Source organism: Populus euphratica, unplaced genomic scaffold (assembly GCF_000495115.2).
Source record: "Populus euphratica unplaced genomic scaffold, PopEup_1.0 scaffold23.1, whole genome shotgun sequence".
Lineage (NCBI taxonomy): Eukaryota > Viridiplantae > Streptophyta > Magnoliopsida > Malpighiales > Salicaceae > Populus > Populus euphratica.
Window position 1 is genome coordinate 1,347,803 of NW_011499892.1, and position 22,497 is coordinate 1,370,299.

General features: G+C 32.5%; 2 protein-coding genes and 1 long non-coding RNA gene across 3 annotated transcripts; 2 read left to right on the plus strand and 1 right to left on the minus strand.

Moving 5' to 3' along the window:
- Nucleotides 1-7,826: 7,826 nt before the first annotated feature.
- On the minus strand, nt 7,827-8,021 carry LOC105131473 (uncharacterized). Its single transcript, XR_843443.1, has 2 exons — nt 7,925-8,021; nt 7,827-7,869 (listed from the first exon to the last, which is right to left on the minus strand). It is a non-coding gene; the product is annotated as an uncharacterized LOC105131473 (long non-coding RNA).
- Nucleotides 7,897-11,527, plus strand: LOC105131471 (regulatory protein NPR3-like). The gene is made up of 4 exons (XM_011034471.1): nt 7,897-8,654; nt 8,872-9,613; nt 10,121-10,324; nt 10,961-11,527. Exons 1-4 carry the CDS (start codon nt 8,106-8,108, stop codon nt 11,224-11,226), a joined length of 1,761 nt encoding a protein of 586 aa, XP_011032773.1. The 5' UTR covers nt 7,897-8,105; the 3' UTR covers nt 11,227-11,527.
- Nucleotides 11,528-13,096: 1,569 nt separating this feature from the next.
- LOC105131470 (uncharacterized) lies at nt 13,097-14,743 on the plus strand. The gene is made up of 3 exons (XM_011034470.1): nt 13,097-14,177; nt 14,230-14,370; nt 14,527-14,743. The coding sequence occupies exons 1-3, from the start codon at nt 13,277-13,279 to the stop codon at nt 14,565-14,567; spliced, it is 1,083 nt and encodes a 360-aa protein (XP_011032772.1). The 5' UTR covers nt 13,097-13,276; the 3' UTR covers nt 14,568-14,743.
- The last annotated feature ends 7,754 nt before the right edge of the window (nt 14,744-22,497 follow it).

The window sequence follows — 22,497 nt, forward strand, 5'->3', positions numbered from 1 at the left end:
ATATGTTAGCAATAACATTGCCATCCATCTCATTCCATTTTGCATCATCAATGATCTCCGCGGGCCGATCCCCAATTGCTGCCAAGCAATTATCTTTCCTTAAAATTGCCTTGATTCTCATTTTCCACAATGAGAAAATTGCTCCCATTAAACCTCTCAATCTCGTACTTTGCTGCCATTGTATTCACCAAGATCTATTCAGCTATCACCGTTTCACAGATCTGTAACGTATATAGAAATAGTATCGTGTGAATAATACTTCACTAAGTAAGTTCCCAGGAAAGATTGGAGGGGTCACAAACGGTCCCGCTTAAAACCCAATCTCCTTAGACAGAACTTCCTAGACTGTATTTAATCACCGCACTGACTTTCTATATACGCCAACAGCAACGTATGTGAACAGTACCGTATGGATTAATAGTGTCGTATAGGTGAATAGTGCCGTATACGTGAATAGTAACCGTATACACGAATAAATTTTGTGTATTAACAACACCAACCAGAAGGCTCTGATACCACTGTTAGGATGCTGGCATGCAAACCCGACAAGACAAAAGGTAAGGGACAAGATAAAATGAGAAATGACACACAAGAATTTACGTGGTTCACCCAATTTGGCTACGTCCACGGGCAAATATAGAAGAATTTTACTAAGTAATGTGGGAATACAACTTCTCTCTAATAATAGGAGAACAACAAAAATCTCTCTATTATTAGGAGAAAACACCTCACTTACTATCTCACAAATACCTCACAATTTTGTGGGATTACTCTCTTCTCACCCTCTCTTCTTTCTCTCTTATGGTGTGTCTATAATGCTTGAATGCATTGCCTATTTATAGGCAAACATCCATGCAAAAGACAAGAGTAAGGTAGGTGGCACCAAATTAATGCCTAACATTGTTGACAAATTGGTGCCTAACATTGTTGACAAATTTGTGCCTAACATTGTTGACAAACATTGTTGATTTTGTCAACAATGTTAGGGTGATTTCACATCTTGAAGATTAACGTTGAAGGAAAGCAGGAAGGCGAATCCCATGACTCCTCCTGCATGGATTATGGCCGTAAATTCGAGAAAAGCAATGCTTGCTGTGTAAGAGTGTGCTGGTAAAAGTACATATATTTGATTCGTTCCTTTTCATTTCATCTTTAATGATCTTTTGACTAAACGCCCTACTCTGTTCCAAATTCTATCAGTCATGATATGTCACTTCATATATACAATTGCCGATGCAGGAATTTTTTCCGAGCCAGGAATTTTTTTATAGTAAGTTATAAAATAAATATACATAAATTATTTTTTAAAATTAATTATTCACTTGTATATAAAAATTTAATATGTTAACAATAAACTTTCAATTTAAATACATAATATAAGATATAAAAAATTAAAATATATAAAATTAGAAAAAAAAAACACTATTAAAATTATATCCTTTAATATTTTGCGAAATAAAATTCATTCATGATCGAATCCAAATTGATATTTTTAGCTAGCTATCATTCAATATAAAGCATTATAGAATTTGTTAAGAACTCCTCTTTAATTTTATTGTGAAACATGGTTTTAACATATTTTATAATTAAAAATATCTATTCTATGGTGGTAGTGGAACATTTGTGGTGGTAGTGGAACAGACAAAGTCAAAACAAAACGAATTAACTTATCAATCAAATACATATCAATCTAATAATGCTCTCATTGAGCTCTCAAATTATATCTCTTATTCATGAAATCTTCAGAATAAAAATTATTATTGAGTTAAGATATATCATAATGATAATATTAGTAAACTATCACTGATCCTTATTGATGACATAAAGGACCTGTAACCTTTTTATACAAAGTATTCATATGTAGTATGTCAATATCATATTGTATGCAAATAGTTGATACAAGATTCATTGCATTTAAGATGTCAAGAGATTTTTGCTATAAAGCTCAATAAAATAAATCAATAATCCTTATTATTTTATACATCAAATATAAGATAAATATAAATTTAAAAGATTTCATTACAATCAAACAATCACCAACTTCTCTACATAGAGTTAGAAGATCCTTCATGAGCCATACTTTTCAAGCATAATAATAATTGCACTATATATATATCTATTAAAATGAAAACTTCACTAGATAATTCTACTTTGATGTAAATTATCGATTTGATTAGCTTTTTTACCAGTTTTGTGTTCTGCGGTAGCTAAAACCCCAACTTACAAAGGTATGCGAATCTAATTATCTCACGACCACTTAGTTATTTATGTTTAGGATTTCTATGGTTTTTAATAAAACACAAAGAGATTTTTTTATTTTTTGAGTTTTGTTTTTTTTTTTTGAGTTTTGGATTATTGGAAAGTTTATGCTAATTACTAAAAATCAAGATGGGTGGGTTATTAAAATTTTATAATTTATTTTTTCTCACCTAGGCTATAGCCCACCTTAGCCTCCTTAAGTCCTCCACCATATATATATATAAACAATGAATGACATTTCATTTGTCTCTTTAATTTTTTTTAAAACAACATAAACGACTTGCAAATCAGGTAACAAAAATTAACCTGAATTTTGAAACTTTTTTGAGCCTATATTTATTCTTTCAGGAAAACTAAAGCCATAGAACACACTAGGGACTACTCTCATAAAAAAAAATGCATTAACACTAAGATCAATTTTTTTCATGGTCATAATTAGTTTTAAGTAACAATTTTCTTCCTCCTCAATTAGAATCCGACAACTCTAATTATCCTTTCTCAAACTAGATATTGAAAAATAATATAAATGAAGTTGTTAACTAAAAGTGAATTTTTAAATCATAAGGATTGAAAATGTATGAACTAGAAAGTAAGGGAACCTAAGTTAACTTTTCACCTACATTTTGAAACAACCACTTAGTTTCTTTATGCTTTTCACTTTAATCCTTTATCTTTTAATATTACCTTTCATTTATAAATTACAAGCAAATAACGACTAGTTTGGCCATCAAAAGATCAAATTAAAGAGAAAAAAGGTTATAACATCAAAATGAAAAGAAAAAAAAAGAAATGCATTGCTCCAGTCTACAATGAATTGTGATAGATTACACAGTAAATTGCTTCTCGATTTAGTTACTTTTCTAGCCACCTAACCCACACTCCATCACAGGCTAAATATTTTTTTCTCTTATAAAGGAATTATACATGCAAGCTTTTTGACACATTTTTGTACAAAAAAAAATTAAATGTAAATTGAAAAGCTCATGTATGCATGTAATAAAATAAATTGAAAACTATATGAGTTAGTAAATGAAAAACAAGGTATTAACGCTAACTAAAAATAAAACTGGAAAAATCAAGATGAAATATTTACTCGGTTGTGTTTAATGAATTTATTTATTAAAATTAATTTTTTATTCAATCAAATGATATTAAAAATAGACACACATATTAAATTAATTAAATAAAATAAAAGTGAAAAAAGTATCATGCAAGGTTGGACATATCATAAATATTATATAAGAATAAAAAAAATTTATTTAAAAAAATAAAGTTCTTGTATACAAAAGATAAAAAAAATTCATAGATGAATTAGAATAATCTTTTTAAAAATTAAATATGCATTACACCATCAAAGAACAATCTTTGTCTAAAAAAAGATTAAATAAGAAACAAAAATATCATATATGAGTGATATTTATTGTCATAATCTAATTTTTGATTCCCCAAAACTATCCAAAAAAAATGAAAAATGGACACGGGGGACTTAAACGAAGGTTAAAGGATCAAATTGAACTAAGTGGTTAAGGTTGGGGGCCCAATTACAATAATATAGAGTATAATAGAACAAAACAACGAGAACTTGGGATCAATTTAAAGAAAGATATTGGAGATTGGGTTAGACTTGCAAAATCATTAAGTTTAAGGACTTGATCAAACTTTTAAGGAGCATAATTGATTTAATCAAAGGCTTAATCAAAAGTAAAATTCAGTTAGTAAGTCAATTTGACTAAAATCAAAAGAATTAAGATCAAAAACTTAAGTTTTGATAGGTATACTTTATTTAATTAAGGATTTAATTGAAAAAAAAAGTTTGGAGGTCTAATTTGCATCAATTTACAAAAATTAAAAAATTAGAGACAATTGAAACTTGAAAAGGCCAAATTATTGCAATCAAGGATTCAATTGAAAAAAAAATTAAAAATTAAAGGTTGATTAAGAGTCAAATTGAAGAATTTCAAGACCAAATACCACGTTGTAAATAAAGAAAAAATATAAGGGTCTAATTAAAGAATATTATGGATAAAATTGTAAAAAATACGAAAGATAAGGCCTAATTAGGGGCTTAATTTAAAAGTTTTAAAGGTTTAATGATCAAATTAAAAAAGACTATAATTTAACTATTCATTGTCTTTTTCTCATTAAAATAAAAGAAAATGATGCCTAAATGCTTTTCTTTCAGCCCTAATTTTTTCCTCACCTCTTCACCATATAACACAAATATTATGTCAACTTATATCTTAGTACTTGTACTTCACTCTACACAAAAAATTCTATCTCTAATTATACTAAACCACCTATAAATTTTTTCCCAAAAAACACTACTCCCACTTGTAAAAATAGCACGGTGTTCTCTATTTACCAACTATAGAGCTAAACAAACATTTATCCTTAGCTTATGTTAATAGCCATGATCTCCTCCCAGACATTAATGGTTTAAGATATCCTAGCTTATAGACTCTAAATCCTTTTCTTTTTTCATATAAAATAGTTTAAAAACCTTAACCCAACAGTTAAAAAAATTAAAGAATTTGGGGGAGAAGAGAGCATTATTATAAACATTATCTCTTAGCCATGATTGTAACAACCTTTTTTTTTTAATTTTTCCAACCTGAAACACAAACAAGAACAACTCTTTATAGCCTCATCTCTATTATTTCCAAGTGTGACCATCATAACTAATAAATGGCCCACAAAATCACCTTCAAAAAGCTATAAAAACTCAAGTCCAAAACACCTTATAACAAACCCCAAATCAGACAAGTTTTAGCCACTAAAACACCATCCAAATAACTATTTTTCATACTAGAAAAATCTAGTTTTAAGTCACCATAAGATAACTCCTAAATCATCACCAAACAGCCCCTCAAGTAATAGCAATTACAACTAGCAATGAAGAAAAAATTTAAGGAGACATAGAACTTTAACATAACAAAGTTTCCTTTATAGATATATCTTTGTTGCGTTGCAAGTGGTAACTCGAAGAGAGAACAAATTAGTTTTAAACCTAGTAGGAGTTTCACCCACTATTAGCAATAGTAACACCCAGTAGTAAAGAGAAGACACAACCTTAGACTGAAAAATAAAACAAAAGACTGGAATTTTAACAGAGTAAAACTCCCTCTATATGTATATATTTGCTGCTTTGCAAGTGGAAAATAAAAAAGGGAACAAATTAGTGGTAGCTAGAATAAAAACTGATTTTCAAACTATTTTAACCCATAAACACCTTATTAATACCCATAAATCATTTCATCAACTCCAAATACTAAAAAATGTCGTAAAACTCGAAATCAAACTGATTTAATTTTGGCTTTGTCAACTTAAATATGTTTTTTTCATGAAATATCGAGATTCTAAACAATTATCATGAAGCTCCTCTCATCACATGGAACCTATGGACACTAAGAAAACCCTTTTTAATGGCAAAAAATGGGGTAAATGATGAGTTTCTCTCATATCGTTGAATTTCAACAATTTTTTTTCTCCTTTATCCAACCAGGAACTGATATAATACAAATAAATTTATGTATCAAAATTGATTTTTTAAAAAAAATTTAAGGGGATCTAAATTGTATACATTACATTAACTTTAAAGATAAAAAATCAAAGTGTATTTTTCATGCAATCTCTGGCATGCTACTCATATTTGATATCCTTTTCATTTTGGTCCTCCTTTTAATTTCACTATCGACTAAGAATTCGGATGCAATTAGTTTTAAATTAGGATCAAATTGTGCAACATAAAAATTTGAAGACCAAGATGAATTATTAAAAAATACTCAATACCATACACATTGTTTTGTTAATGGGTAAATAATGTCAGCTTAACATAAACACTTTATACATTTTAGGTTCTTTTTTATCAAATGATATTATTTTTTTTTTTTATCAAATGATATTATGACAAATACATCTTTATTTCTTATAAAATATTTTATAAAATATAACTAGAAAAAACCTTATATAACTTAAACACGTTTTCACTTCCTTTTTATACTTTTAAAAATTATATTTTTGTGTTAAATAAAAATTTACATTCTTAACCTATTTTGAATATTTACAAGTTTGTGATTGTATTTGATTTTATGACTAAAAATCCCTTGTGATATTATTATTACAACTTTGCCATTTAACCAAAAAACCCAAACCGCCATTTCTAACTTCTTCTTCTTCATTGCAATTTGTTGTATCTTCTCGGTCACCTTTTTATGTTTTTCATTCAAATCATTCTTTGCAACATTATATTCAATATCGATTAAAAAAGAAGAAGACACATTTAATTAGAACACCTAGGGATTTACCAAACCAATTAATATAGCAATTCTTCACCAAACCCACAGACCTAACTTTCTGCAAAATGCTTATACCTAAAACAAAACAAATTTGTTATACCCAATGTGAAGGATATGGTTCTAGTTCTCTGCTGTCCGCCCGCTTCTTCAATGAAAGAAGATGACATGCCCATTAAAGAATGAATGATAATTGATTAATGGGCAAAATCCATGGGTGAGTTGAGAATGAGATTGGGATTGATGGTGGCCGGTGAGGGATCATAGATGCATCGATTTGCATCGGCTTATCTTTATACAATAAAGAGAGAAAAAGAGAAAGGTGGTGGCTAGTGCTGACGGAAAAGGGGAAAAAAATTATGGTATTTATGACATATTATAGATGACGGTGATTTAATCATTTTGTCTGATTTAAAGATTTGAATTAATTCGTAATTCCAAAAATTATAAGGAAAAAGTGAAAATACGATCTGCTATAAAAATTCTTTTATGATTATTCTAAAATTAATATTTTAAGTTTTAAAAAAAAAAAAGAAGAAGAAGAGAGTCTGGAGAATGATGTCCCGTCATATATCTTTATGAACGTCCATGTACATAGCCAACAATCCGATTCAAATCTGCTGTTCTATAAGTTCATTCCCTGAAATATGATTGATACAGAACAATGCTCATTTTTAAAGTAACTTTATATTTTTTAAGATAATGGAAGAAAGAAAGCGAAGGCAGCGAGGAATTTTTTCGGCAGTGGAGCATAAAGTATTTTCTTTAGCAGGCTCTTGCGTGCAGGGGTAGTCGCAAAAAAAGAAAGAAAAGAAATTCAATATTGCAAATCAAACGTCGTGCATTTGTTCTTTTTTTGATCTGTGTGTATAGCTTCCAACTTTAGATCTCATGAAATATATGGATCCATAGCTGATAATAATTGCAAACACCTATACGAATCACAGTAATCTTGTCTAAACTCGCCTCTTACGTATTTTTTTACCCAAAATTTGCTTAATCAACTGCAAGCAAATTAGCAATTCAACTACAAGGTCTCCGATAACCTCTGTTGTCCGCAGTTCTTCATCCCGAGCTGTTTTTTCATCTCTTTCTAAATGAATCAAAGTTTGTTTTCTTCACTTTTTGCGTTTTGATCTTTCCTTCGAGTATCTGCTCTTTCAGGGTTTGGCTTCATCTCGGTTTAGCTTCTTTTCAATGTTTTTGTGCAAGTTTTGAGTTTTTCTCGAGTGAAATGACTTTGTGTAATTAGTTTCTTTGGTTGCTGTCCCTTTCTTTTTTGTCACAGCTCTTGACCATATCTGTTCTGTTTTGTTATCTGGGTTTTCTTTTAAAACAATTTTTTTTTTTTTACATTTTTTTAATTACCATACCCTGGTTTTATCATGACTTCTGTCTGATTAAAGATAGCTATCTATTTATGGCTATTTTTAGTCAACAATATTCTTGTGTGGCCATTCCTTCGAAGTTGACACTCTCATACTGTCAATTCCATGTTTCTTGATAAATTGAAGTGCTTGTTCGGCTTAACTAGGGAAGTTTAGATCCAAAATCATGGAAAATGCCATTGAAACGACATCTTCTTTTAGTTTTGATTCATCTTCTTATTTATCGAAAGGGCCAAGCAGCCACCGCGTACCATTCCCAGATGTTCCCGAGCCTGGTGTGAACCTTGAAAACTTGAGCTTAAGCAAGCTTAGTGGTAATCTGGAAAGGCTATTACTTGATGGGGAATATGATTACAGCGATGCAGAAATTGTTGTTGAGGGCATCCCTGTAGGTGTCCATAGGTGTATATTGGCTGCTCGTAGTCAGTTCTTTCATGAGCTTTTTATGAAGGTAGATGGTAATTCGACAAGTGGAGATAAACCAAGGTACCTCATGTCTGATTTGATGCCTTATGGTGGGGTTGGATATGAAGCCTTTAATGTTTTTTTGCATTATTTGTATACCGGAAAGCATAAGTCGTCTCCGCCAGAAGTGTCACAATGTGTTTACGGGGCTTGTGCCCATGATGCTTGCCGCCCTGCTATTAATTATGCAGTGGAATTGATGTATGCCTCCGCCACTTTTCAGATGAAAGAGCTTGTGTTGCTTTTTCAGGTAAGCTGTGATTCCGATTGTTGTTAAGGTTATTTTTCATGGATAAATTGTTAGTTTTTTCCTCTATATCCTAACTTGCAGTGATTCATAAATATGGAATAATTGACATCTCGCTGAATTGCTAGATCAAATGTGTGTTTCCTTTTCTTTTCATGGATTTTCAGGATAATCTTATTTTTATTAGTAATATTATTCAACATATAAATTACCCTTGCAGCGGCGTCTCCTGAGTTTTATCGACAAGGCTCTTGATGAAGATGTAATCCCAATTGCTATGGCTGCCTTCCACTGCCAGCTAGACCAGCTTCTCTCTCACTGCATCGAAAGACTTGTAAGGTCAGATCTTGATAGTGTATGCATCGACAAGGAGCTCCCTCATGAAATTTCAAGCAAGGTTAAATTACTGCGCAAAAAATCTCTGGAAGAAGCTGAAAGTAGCGTTGAAGAGGAAGACCCCGTGCGTGAAAAGAGAATGAGTAGAATCCACAAGGCTTTGGAGTCAGATGATGTTGAACTGGTGCGGCTTCTCTTGAGTGAATCTAATTTTACCTTGGATGATGCTCATGCTCTCCATTACGCTGTTTCCTACTGCGATCCTAAGGTTGTCAAGGAAGTTCTTGCTTTAGGCTTGGCTGATCTCAATCTTAGGAACTCCAGGGGATATACAGTACTTCATGTGGCTGCAAGGCGCAAGGAGTCATCAATCCTTGTGGCACTACTAGCTAAGGGTGCCCGTGCATCAGAAACTACAATGGATGGACGAAATGCAGTTTCAATCTGGCGTAGTTTGACTAGGCCAAAGGATTATAATGCAAACACCAAACAAGGCCAAGAATCTAACAAAGACAGGATATGCATTGAAATCTTGGAGAGAGAGATGCGCAGGACTTCAATATCTGCAAACATGTCGATGATATCGCCAGATTTGAACATGAAGCCGGACGACCTGGAAGATAGAGGTGATAAACCTTTATCCGTATCATCCAATTTCCTGTCGCCAGTGCTGAAGATATCATACATTCACTTTTTTGCACCACAAATTTGGGTAATTGGCACTGGTTACTTTGCATCTTCGTAATAGTTTGAAAAGAATTTCGGCAGCAGCATGTTTTTATAATTTGTTGAACATTTTTCAGGCAAACCATAGTTTTAGTCTCAATTGTCCAGAAATTTTCTACTTTACTCTTTATTCATTCTTTTACGTACGTGCCAGCATCCTTATAATTTTTGTTGTTCAATTTACTGCTCAGAAGTACAAGTTCACTTCCAATCAAGAAAGAACACAAACGTGGACATTTGTAAAGATACCGTAGGGCAAGCCATGATTTCGGGCCTTGAGGCATTGGGCACACGTACACTAGTTTAGCCCCAGCTCTGTCATCTGTTACTTCTTGAGAAAAATGCACTTTAAATCCTTGGTTGATGTCGTCAAAGTAAGTGCTAAATGCCAATCTACTGTGTTGCAGTGGCGTTTGCACGGTTGTTTTTTCCTGCTGAGGCCCGGCTAGCTAAGGACATGGCAAATGCAGATTCAACCTCAACGTACACTGGCCTTCCAGCGTCAAAATCAAAAGGCTCAAGTGGGGACACAAGGGAGGTTGATTTGAACGAGACAACTTCTGCTCAAGACAAAAGACTCCAGTTGAGACTACAAGAACTGCGTAAAACAGGTATAATTTACTGCCATTGTCAGAAACTCCAATTTTTTTTCCAGTCAAGTCTACAGTACGTGACTCCCAGTTTAGAAGTCAAGCTACAAGATTTTCCTAGTGCGCTGTCTTCTTACCTTAAATGTCTTAAGACGAGTATGTCAGAGAAATCGGTTACGGATCCTGCCATATTCATCTGATTTTGCGGATCCATCTTTCTGGTTAGAGTCTTCAGGTATCACATCTGCGGTGCTGAGGTTCTAAAATAATCCTAAAAACGATACATGAAGTGGATGAGTGCCGGGTCTAAACACGGGGCATAATAAAGAGTCGCCTTAGCGAATAAGAAAAAAGGTTTCAAATATGCTCTCATGAAGCCAACATGAATGGGAATATTATAGATTTTTGGGAAATTTTAGTTCCCAGAACGTTCTCTTTGACAACTCACAAGACATTTGTGAAATCGAAACTTCGGGGGATTACTGAAAAAAAGCTATTTTAAGGGCAATGATTATGGATTAAATCCTTAAAATCGGTCGAGATGAACACTAAGACCCTAATAATTAATCAAATGCAACTTGAAGTAGATAGGCCTAAGTTAGTATATGTATAAACAGGATTTGCATGATGCGTTCTCTGATTTTTCTTTGATGGCAGTGGAGATGGGACGGCGCTATTTCCCGCATTGCTCAGAAGTTCTTGACAAGTTTCTGGATGACGATGTGCCTGATGCTCTCTACCTAGATAAGGGTACTCCTGCAGAGCAGAAAACGAAGAAGATGCGCTTCCTGGAACTTAAAGAGGATGTACAGATGGCATTTAACAAGGACATGGAGAAAAATAGATCAGTCCTCTCATCATCTTCTTCGTTCTCATCTTCTCCAAAACGTGGTGGAACACGCAAGGCTTGGAGCAAGCGCTAAAACTTGCGTTCGCCATTGTTTTTTTTCCCCTTCCAAGGAACCCCACGAGACTTCTTTGAGTTTTTTTTTTTTTTAAACGGCGTTCCTCATCAATATCGTTAACAACAAATTTTCTAGGTTTTCTGTGCATAGCAGCATGAACGTTGTAATATATCTCGTAGTGGCTTGAAAAATCAATGTAGAAACTTAAGATCCTTGTGACCAATAGCTCTTTTAATTTCTTACTTCATCTTTTTAACTAACAGGCCAGTTTTGATGGTTTGTTTCGGAATCAAAAGGCCCTAGAAATACATTTAAATTCGGTAACACTTGCATAAAAAAATTATTTGTGACGAGTGCTACTGCTTGGCCAATTGCTCATAAATTTCTGACGTGTCCCTCGACATGAGCCAGCTCTCACTTCTTTTGCATTTGCAGTTGTTCTTGTTTTGTCTGGAAGATATAAATTTCTTTCAATTAAAAATGAAAAAAGATTTTTACATCTAGATTTAGAACTAATCAATGTACAATTAAAATTAGTTTCTAAATAAATATATATAAATCAAAATTAGTTTCTAAATAAATATATATAAAAATGAAATGAGTTTAAATGTCATATAATTAAAAGCGCTTAGATAACATATTTTTTTCTCGATAATCCACCGATAATACTTACGTTTCCTTGATCTTTCATTTGATATTTTTTTTCAACAAAGATTTGAAAACTGATTTATCAACAATTTTGTATATTTTGATTTTTTTTTCTAGTATGTTTTCAAAAATATAAAAAAATAGAAAAATTAAAAAAAAGAGAGAGTGAAGTGTCAAAGAAATAGAAAAATTTAAAAAAAAAAGAGAGAGTGAAGTGTCAAAGAAGAAGAGGAATCAAAATAAATATGAGACTTTAAGAACATATCCACTATAATTGTAGAATAAAAAAAGAGAAGATCATGAGATTGAAAGATAAAAATAAAGGAGATAGGAGATATGGGATAGAAAGAAAGAGAGAGATGAGCAAAAAAAGTAGCTATAAGTAGACTAGGTATACAAAGAGAGAGATGAGAGAAACCTGAGAGACTCTCTTTGTGTTAATTTCATACGTGGAATTTTTGTGTGGATATATATATATATATATATATATATATAAAATCCGCGAGATGTTTCATGTGAAAAATCTATATAAAACTATTTTTAGCAAAAAGAAACTCAAAAAGAGATAAAACAAAAGAAACAGCCTTAGATTAAGAAAAATACTAAATGAATTAGATAAATGCCAAAAAAAATCATCATAATAATTACAATAAATCTAGAATTACTGTGGGAAAAGGGGGGGATTGATTTAAAAAAAAAACAAAGAAAGAGAGGAAAGAAAATGCTATTTCAAGCGGTTAATTACAGCTAAGAAAAAACTGTCCTAAAAAAGAAGGAGAAAACCTAGAAAGAGTTGCATTTGTAGCGGTTAATTACAGCTAAGAAAGAAATGTCCTAAAAAAGGAGGAGAAAACCTAGAAAGAGTTGCATTTGTTCTTGTTGAATAATAAAGACCTCTTCCCTGTATATATATTCGACTCCCTCCTCCTCTCCAAATCACACCTTTTTTGCAATTTTTAACATTCAATTTGCTGCTAGAAATCTATAATACCATCACCAACTACAACGTCCCTTTCTTCCTTTCTATTTACCCCATAGGGTCTTCTATTTTCAAGAAATAAGTAGTTATGATCTCTAGCATTGCTACGGATCACCGATTTTTTTTTTAATTGGGAATTAATTTCTATTTTCATAACATTCATCTAATCTAATTTCTCATGTACTTTTTACCAATGTGATTTGAAGGAAAAGGAAACCTGTAAATTAGTCAATGAACTCCGCTAGGCATTAGTCATAACTACAGATTGATTGTATTCATTTAATTTATTGTAGACTTTCCTTTTATAAATTCACTGTGTTTCCATATAAATAGATCAGCTGTTAGTTACTTACAGCAACATTATCATGGTATCAGAGCTGCCATGGATTAAAATCTATCGATCTGTCATCTTCTTTTCTTTTCTTTTTTTCATTCTTGGTAATGGCAGAAACCTTCTCTTTCAATACCATTGTCCATATGATCACCATCAAACTTTCAGCTACTAATTATTTGCTTTGGAAGAGCCGGCTCATTCCCCTTCTTGATTATCAAAACCTCCTAAGTTTTGTTGATGGATCCCTGTCACAGCCGACTGCTTCCAGTGAGAATTCTTCATCAACAAATCCAAAATTCCTGGAATGGAAAGCCAAGGACCAACAAATTCTCAGCCTACTTCTTTCCTCCCTCTCTGAAGAAGCCATGGCTGTCACGCTTGGACTTACCACGTCCCGTGATGTTTGGCTGGCTCTTGAACGTGTTTTCAGTCATGGATCAAAAACACGTGAGAGAAGATTGAAGGTTGAGCTGCCACTTATGAAGAAGGGCTCACAAACAGTTGCTGAATTTTCTGGAGACTTCAAAAACTTGTGTGATCAGCTGCTGGCCATTGGGCGTCCAGTGGATGAAACTGACAATTCTCAATGGTTCCTTCGTGGCCTTGGTACAGATTTTTCTGGTTTCTCTTCAACACAATTGGCATTATCATCGCTACCTCGCTTCCATGATCTTGTTCCGCGCGTGGCAGAAAGCTATGTCCTTTTTCAGAAGTCATTGGAATCAAACTCTTTCGCCCCTGCAGCTTTCACAGCCACACGAAACTTCTCAGGCCGTGGTTATCAATTTAGAAATCGTCGATCTCGAGGGCCTCCAGTATATAATCCTGCTGGAAGCAGCAGTCGCCATCCCCCTCGCTATAATCACAATCGGCGTGCCTGCAATCCACATTGCCAAATTTGCAAGTCTGATGGTCATACTGCTGCTCTATGCAAAAAAAGCTGTGACCGGACAGATTCTTCAGCACGTCTGGCTGATGCCTTCCAAAGTTCTTGTTCTTCAACCACAGGCTCTTCTGCATCATCTGGCTGAAGCCTTCCAAAGTTGTTCTTCAACCACAGGCTCTTCTGCATCTGATTGGTACCTTGATACTGGTGCCCCTGCTCACATGACACCAGATGTGACATCGCTGGATTCTTCTGAACAATATGATGGCAAAGACACTGTTATTGTAGGTGATGGGGCCTCCTTACCAATCACTCGTACGTATTGGTTCTTCTTGTTCCTTCCTAGATCCACCTTCACTCGATGTTTTGGTTGTTCCTCGCTTAACCAAAAATTTATTATCCATCAGCAAGCTTACTTCTGATTTCCCTTTCAAAGTTATTTTTATTGACTCTTCTTTTGTTGTTGTTCAGAATCGCGTCACGAATCAGGTGGTGGCAACTGGAAGGCGTGATGATGGTCTTTATGTATTGGAGCGTGGTCAAGCTGCTTTTATATCTGTCCTTAATAAATCTGCTCTTTAAGGCATCCTATGAATGGCGGCATGCACGTCGTGGACATGTTCAGTATTCCATTATATCTTTTATTAAATAAAAAAGAACAGCTTCATCTAACCTCGTTATTACCGAACCCTACTCTTTGTTCTACATGTCAACTTACCAAAAGTTATAAACTTCCATTTACAACTACTATTAACGCTCTATTTAGATGCAGAAAAGTTTTTTCTTCTTGAAATGTGAATTTTTTTTTAAAAAAAAAATTAATTTTTTTTTAATGTTTAATAATATTATAGTTTTAACAATTTATTAAAATAATGAGGAAAAAATTTTATAATAAAGATCAAATCTAAAAAAAAGATAAAGAAATTAAAATAATAATAATTAACATTTCATAAAGTATTTCAAATAAAATAAGTAGCAACTAAAAAAAAAAGGATCAAATTTGATAGATAAAAAATTTAATAAAAAAATAATAGGAGAAAAGCAAATAACAATTATAAAAATGAGGACCAAAATTATTCAAAAATAAATATTCAAAAGTTTGAAGATCAAATTTGATATAATCAGCAAATAATGATATTTTTAAATTTTTCACAACTTCTGAAAAGTGTTTTCCGCCTAAATTTTTCAAGAAAACACTTTTCTGAAAACCAAGCAAATTTTTTCTTTGACTAGAAAGTTTTTTTTATTAACCAACTTTTCTAACAACAAACAAACACAAAAAAATTTGAAAAGTGATTTTCTGAAAATTATTTTCCGGAAAACAAATACAACTAAAAAGAAAAATGTTTTTCTGAAAACCAAACCAAATTTTTCTTTAACTGAAAAATGTTTTTCATTGGTTAGAAAGTATTTTTAATTAACTAATTTTTTTAATAATAAATAAAAATAATAATTTTTTAAAAATAATTTTTTTAAAAATAATCATGGCATAATAATATTTTGGGCATTGTTCACTGTGATATATGGTACCTGCTTCCGTAATATCGAACATGGGTTTTTCTACGATCACTCTAGGTTTACTAGTTATACCTATGAAGTTCAAATATGATTTCTTTGACATTTTTCTTAACTTTCAGAAATTTGTTGAAAACCAATTTTCATGTAAAATTAAGATCTTTTAAAGTGATGGTAATTCTGAATTCCTAGTCTTCATTTTCAATCTCATCTTTGCTCATTAGGAATCCACCATCAAGATCAAGTCATGCCCTTATACACCATCCTAAAATAGACGTGCTGAGCAAAAGCACTGACATGTAAATGGGACTTGCTCTCTTATTTCATTCTCATGTCCCCAGTTCTTATTAGGTAGACGTTTTCAGTACTGCGACTTACATCATCAGGCGGTTGCCAACACCATTTCTGGGGAATATTTCCGCTTTCGAAGTTCTTTACGGTAAGGTTCCTCAATATATATCTTTCTATCTTTTTGGTTGTCGAGTGTATCCTTGTTTGCGTGACTACACCTCTCATAAGTTGATTAACTTTCTAACATCAAACAAACACAAAAAAATTTAGAAAGTGATTTCTTAGAAATTATTTTCCAGAAAATAAATACAATAAAAAAAAATACTTTTCTAAAAATCAGGTTAAATTTTTCATTAACTGAAAAGTATTTTTCATTAAATGAAAAGTATTTTTCATTAAATAATTTTTTTAATAATAAATAAACATAAAAAAATTCTAAAAACAATTTTATAAAAACTACTTTTTAAAAAATAATCATGTCCTAATAATATTTTGAGCATTGTTAACTGTGATATATGGTACCTGCTTGAGTAATATCGAACATGGGTTTTTCTACGATCACTCTAGGTTTACTAGTTATACCTATGAAGTTCAAATATGATTTCTTTGACATTTTTCTTAACTTTCAGAAATTTGTTGAAAACCAATTTTCATGTAAAATTAAGATCTTTTAAAGTGATGGTAATTCTGAATTCCTAGTCTTCATTTTCAATCTCATCTTTGCTCATTAGGAATCCACCATCAAGATCAAGTCATGCCCTTATACACCATCCTAAAATAGACGTGCTGAGCAAAAGCACTGACATGTAAATGGGACTTGCTCTCTTATTTCATTCTCATGTCCCCAGTTCTTATTAGGTAGACGTTTTCAGTACTGCGACTTACATCATCAGGCGGTTGCCAACACCATTTCTGGGTAATATTTCCGCTCTCGAAGTTCTCTACGGTAAGGTTCCTCAATATATAACTTTCTATCTTTTTGGTTGTCGAGTGTTTCCTTGTTTGCGTGACTACACCTCTCATAAATATTCTCCCCGCAGTATTCCTTGCATTTTCATAAATAGGTTATAGCCCATCTCATAATGGTTTCCGTTGTCTTGATCCTATTACCTCTAAGGCTTGCATCGCACATCATGCACGGTTTGATGAAACCAATTTCCCTGTGTTTCCTAGTTCCCCTTCGCGGCTCCTCCATTCTCTAGATTATTCATCATTTCAATCACCAATCCCCACTCCAAACCCGTCGCTGCCTACTGCCCCCATTTCCTCAATAAATACCTTACCTCAATCGATTGTTCAGTCTACTCTTTGTCGTGTCTGTGCTACCACCTTTGCTGAGCCATTGCAGGTTTCGCAGGATGCATCTTCAACTGATCCTGCTTCATCAGACCAAATTCAGCAGCCCCCGGACACCATCTCAGCTACACCATCTTCCTCTGCCACTCCTGCCACCCATTCGATGGTTACTCGCGCCAAGGCAGACTTGTTTAAGCCCAGACATCCAGCTTATCTTGGTCAGCACAACTCAGGACTTTTCCTTGCATTGCTCTCATCCTCCACCCCTCGCGGATTCAAGTCTGCTGCAAAGCATCCAGAATGGTTGACTGCTATGTATGATGATCAGATCAAATCCCTCAATGATAACAACACTTGGGATTTAGTCCCACGACCTCTCAAGTCCAATGTTGTTGGCTGCAAGTTGGTCTTCAGAACAAAATACAAGTTTGATGGTTCTGTGGAACGTCTGAAAGCTAGACTCGTTGCAAAGGGATACAATCAACTTCCTGGCCTCGATTACAATGACATATTCAGTCCAGTGGTCAAGGCATCCACTGTTTGTGTAGTCCTCTCTATTGCACTCACTCATGTCAAAAATGCATTCCTCAATGGCTGTCTGCAGAACATGTTTACATGAAACAACCACCTAGTTACATCAATTCTCGTTTTCCAAAACATGTTTGTAAGCTTCAGAAAGTTATCTATGGTCTGAAACAGGCCCCTTGCGCATGGTTTCAACGATTCAACACCTTCCTTGTTCAGCTTGGTTTCCTTTGCAGCCATGCCGATACACCTGCCTTTGTTTTTTAAAAGCAGCGCAACATAATTTATTTTCTTCTTTATGTGGACGACTTCATCATCACTGGCAATGATGTTGCTCTACTTACTCAGTATTCAGAAAATTAATTTAGAATTTGCCACCACAGATTCGGGCTCCCTAAGCTACTTCCTTGGTCTTGATGTTACAGCCAATACCACTAGCTCTTTCTCAGCCATGCTAAGTATGCCCATGACCTCCTTGCTCATGCACAGCTTCTGGAAGGCAAACCAGTGGCCATACTGATGATTGTTGGGCAACAACTCACCTCTGCTGGTGCTCTTCCAGGTGACGTTACTCTCTATCGCTTGTTGGTGCACTGAAAATACTTGACCATCAACAGACCTGATATCACCCATGCTGTAAACACTGAGAGCTAATTCTCGCAATATTCTCCCACAGAGGTGCACTTCTATGCTCTCAAACAAATCCTGCGGTATGTCAAGGGTACGCTTCAATTTGGTCTTACCTCAAATCATTGCTCTTCCTTTGACATTACTGCATACTCCGATGCGGATTGGGCTGGTTACTCAATCTATCTTGGTTCCAATCTTGTTTCCTGGAGTTCTAAGAAGCAGCCTATAGTCTCTAGGTCCAGCTGCAAATCTGAGTATCGCACCCTTGCATCCGCTGCTGCTGAGGTCATTTGGATACAGCATCTCCTTCTCGCGCGATCTTCGTATTTCTTTCTCCAATCCACCAAGTCTCCTTTGTGATAACAAAAGTGCTCTCTTCATCAGTTCCAATCCAGTGTCTCACAAACATTCGAAGCATATTGACTTAGACTATCATTTTCTCCGAGAACTTGTTGCTGCTGGAAAAATTCAAACTCAACACATTCCCTCTCATCTCCAAATTACAAATGTATTTACAAAGAGTGTCTCTCACCCACTGTTCACTTTGTTTCGAACCCAGCTCCGCGTGTGCTCCAATCCCACGCTTGGCTTTGCAGAAATTATGTATTTACAGCAACACTGTCACACCTCAATCATATTCAATATATAATATAGATTGCTGAAAATTATGTTTTCCTTGGTGAATAAAAGCGACTATGTTAATTTATAGGTTCGTTTTTATTTTACTTTTTTTTTTTTTTTACCATAAAAGATGGTAACGTTTGGCATCCGTCAAGAATTTAAAATATGGCCAAGCCCAAGCAATACAAGCACATTTAAAATAATAATTATATATGTTTATGGGTTTAGTTGAAGGTGGATGTTCTATCTGGTGAATTTACAGGGATTGTTGTGTTGTATGCTCGAGTAACTTTCTCTTTGAAGTTAATTTGGATATTGAGATCGAATGAAATAGGTATTTAGCTTGCAAGTTCAATCGGTGACCATGGTGCCTGTAATGCTGCTCATTTGGGTTTTTCTAGCTAGGGGTGTTAAAGAAAAAAAGAGAGTCTATTACTTAATATTTATATTATCCGACACAACTTAACATGTCAAAATTAAATAATATAGATATTATATATAGATAATAGTAGGTCAAAAACTTAATAAATAAATATAAAAAATTAAGCACAAATCTACTTATCTTGAACCAACTGGGATAACCTAATATAACTAACATGAGTTCTTAGTATAAATAATATTTTTTTATTCTCTTTTTATTTTTCTTATCTGGTATAAGTAGTTTTTTTAAAATCTACTTATCTTCAACCAACTCGGATAACCTAATATAAGTAACATGAGTTCTTAGTATAAATAATACTTTTTTATTCTCTTTTTATTTTTCTTATCTTCATAACCACAACTACCTCTTACTCCTTTTTCTTTCTCTCTTTTACTTATATTTACAAAAATTATAATTTTTATTTTTAAAAAAATTTGATTTGTTAATGTATTTTATAATTTTATTATTTTCTATTTGATAACCAAAAAATTATGAGAAAACAAATAAAAATTTCAAGAATTCAGATTAAACTTTTATTTTTTCAATTTAAATCACAACCTAAAAACATTCTATAATCTATTATTGTTAGTCTGTCTTTATATTATATTACCTCTATCTGTTTGATATAATATTTAATTATAATTATTGTTTTGTTTTTATATAAAAATTATGATAGTTTTTATGTTGTCTATAATATATAGATTTTAAAAGTCTTATCTAGCTTCAACAGTTGCAACCTAATTATTTTTTTAAGATTGTCGAAGAACAAAAACATTAACATGCCCAGCCTAAGGATATTTGTAATATTCACAAAAAAAAAAAATTTGTCCACCTAATATATCTAACCCATCAAATTCAAAAAAAAATAAATTAGATCAGGTTTATATTTTATAAAATATCTAAAATTAAATTAAATATAATTATAAATCATAATTCGACTTATTATATCCACAAAAACCCCAGCTTCTCGTGCGTGATTGAGAAATCTTCTTATACATCATCATGTGAAGGTTGCTTTTTGGATAGCTATGTTTGTGTGTATATATGTTATTGTTTCTTGTCTTCTTTTTAGAAAAAAAAAAAGAAATAAAAGAAATGAAGACAGATGAGGTTGGTCTGGTAGAACCAAAAAATCGAACGTGGACCACTGAACAGAGAAGTGTAACCATGGCTCTATGATAGATAGATAACAAATGAACGCCGCTTTCTTATAATAGTGACTTGTTGAACGTACAATGCCTCATGTGTTCTGTGTTGGCTTTTCACTCATTTATTGAAGTGTTTTTGGTATTATAGCAGGTGATGATGGTGTAATATATGTTTTTTAGAAATATATTAAAATAATTATTTTTTAAAAATTATTTTTAATATTAAAATGATAAAATATTAAATAATTTATTTTATTTAAATTTTAAATAAATGTAGTTTACATCATATTTCCCACATTTTCAAACACTCTTTAATCTCATGTGAATAAATATAGTTTACATCATATTTCCAACATTTTCAAACACTCTTTAATCTCATGTGAGTTTTTTTTTAAATATGATTTTAAGTTAATTTTTAATATAAAAAATATTATTTTTTAAAATATTATTATTTTTAATTAAAAAATAAAAATATTTGGTATTATCTTTTTTATTTTATATATTTTTAATTTTTTTATCTTATAAGCTAACATGAGTTGTTAAGATTGCATAATTTGTTTACATAAAATATAAAAAATTTAAGTAATTTTTTTGAAGCATTTTAAAATTAAAAAGAAATTAAAAATTAATTACTATTTAAAAAGATAAATTAGATTATTAAAAAAAAAGAGAAGATATTAATTAAAATATAAATAAAGAATTAATGAAAAGTAAAAAAGAAAAGGAGAGTATTAATTAAAATCAATGAAAAGCAGAACGGAAAATTCCAAGTCCACTGTAGGAAGCTTATTAAAGTAAAAGTTAGCGTACCGCGCAAGCAGGGGGTTAGCTCCAATTGGTCCTTTCCCTCATTTCTCTGCACACGTTATCCTTCCCCGAACCCTCCGATCCTTCTTAAATTGAGGCATCGCTGGGGAGTCAATTTTAATATTTTTTTTTTTAAATAAAAATAAAATTTTAAATTTTAACTTATTTTTTTAAATGTTTTTAGATATTTTAAAATATTAATATCAAAAATAATTTTTTAAAAATAAAAAAAATAATTTTTTAATTGAAAAAAACTTTAAAAATTAATGGCAATTTCAAAACTGACCACTACCTGACGACTCCACATCCTTTAAATAATAATTAATTAACTCTTCTAAACAAAACAATAATTAATTATTGAATTCCATCGGAAAACAAAACATAATAATAAAGACACGAAACTTAAGACTCCCCCTCTTTGTTACCCAAAAGCTTACACAGAAAACGGTTCGATAAAATTTCGCCCGCAACACCCGGCGAGATTTTCGATTCAGGTAAGAACATCAACAACACAAAGGAAAGTCGTCCTTCCTTGTTCTTCTCTTTTCTTTATATTCACAAACACCTGTCCTTTTCTGTTTCTTTTTTTATGTCTACTTCCTTGTTCAACACACTCGTGACTGCGTGATAATCTTCTTACGTGCTCTGTGTTTGGAGTGATTGAGGATGTTCTTATTTTCTTTTTTTAACTATTATTTTCTGCAAAAAATTAAGCACAATTGATCAATGAGAAGCAGTAGGAGTAGGAGTAGCAGTGAGGCAACAATAGGATTGCTCTGTTTTGTTTTGTTTTTTTAATCATTATTAATTAGGCTGAACAAGAAAATTGCCTGCTGATATATGATTTACTGACTCTTTTTACTTGTCTCAAGTGTATGATTGACACGTTTAATTAGGCTGAACAAGAAAATCGCCTTCTGATATATGATTTATTGACTCTTTTTACTTGTCTCAAGTGGATGATTGACACTTTCTCACGAGTTTCGTGAATTTTCTGTTTGTATAATGTAATTTGTGTTTTTTTTAATTAATTTCTAATGTTAATCGGTGTTTTAGGCGGAGGAAGTGGAATTGCATTGAGGATTTTGCTTTACTCTTGGTGCTGGGATAATTTGATTGTCATGGCGATGAAATCATACCAAATTAATGCGAAGCTGCTGCTGAAGGAATATTTACTAGCTGATCCTT

Coding starts and splice junctions, on each gene's coding strand:
- LOC105131470 (XM_011034470.1), top strand. CDS start 13,277: ATGGCAGAAACCTTCTCTTTCAATACCATTGTCCATATGATCACCATC. Junction 14,178..14,229: donor TTCTTGTTCTTCAACCACAG/GCTCTTCTGCAT, acceptor CTTCAACCACAG/GCTCTTCTGCATCTGATTGG. Junction 14,371..14,526: donor GGCCTCCTTACCAATCACTC/GTACGTATTGGT, acceptor GTTGTTGTTCAG/AATCGCGTCACGAATCAGGT.
- LOC105131471 (XM_011034471.1), top strand. CDS start 8,106: ATGGAAAATGCCATTGAAACGACATCTTCTTTTAGTTTTGATTCATCT. Junction 8,655..8,871: donor AGCTTGTGTTGCTTTTTCAG/GTAAGCTGTGAT, acceptor TTACCCTTGCAG/CGGCGTCTCCTGAGTTTTAT. Junction 9,614..10,120: donor GGACGACCTGGAAGATAGAG/GTGATAAACCTT, acceptor ACTGTGTTGCAG/TGGCGTTTGCACGGTTGTTT.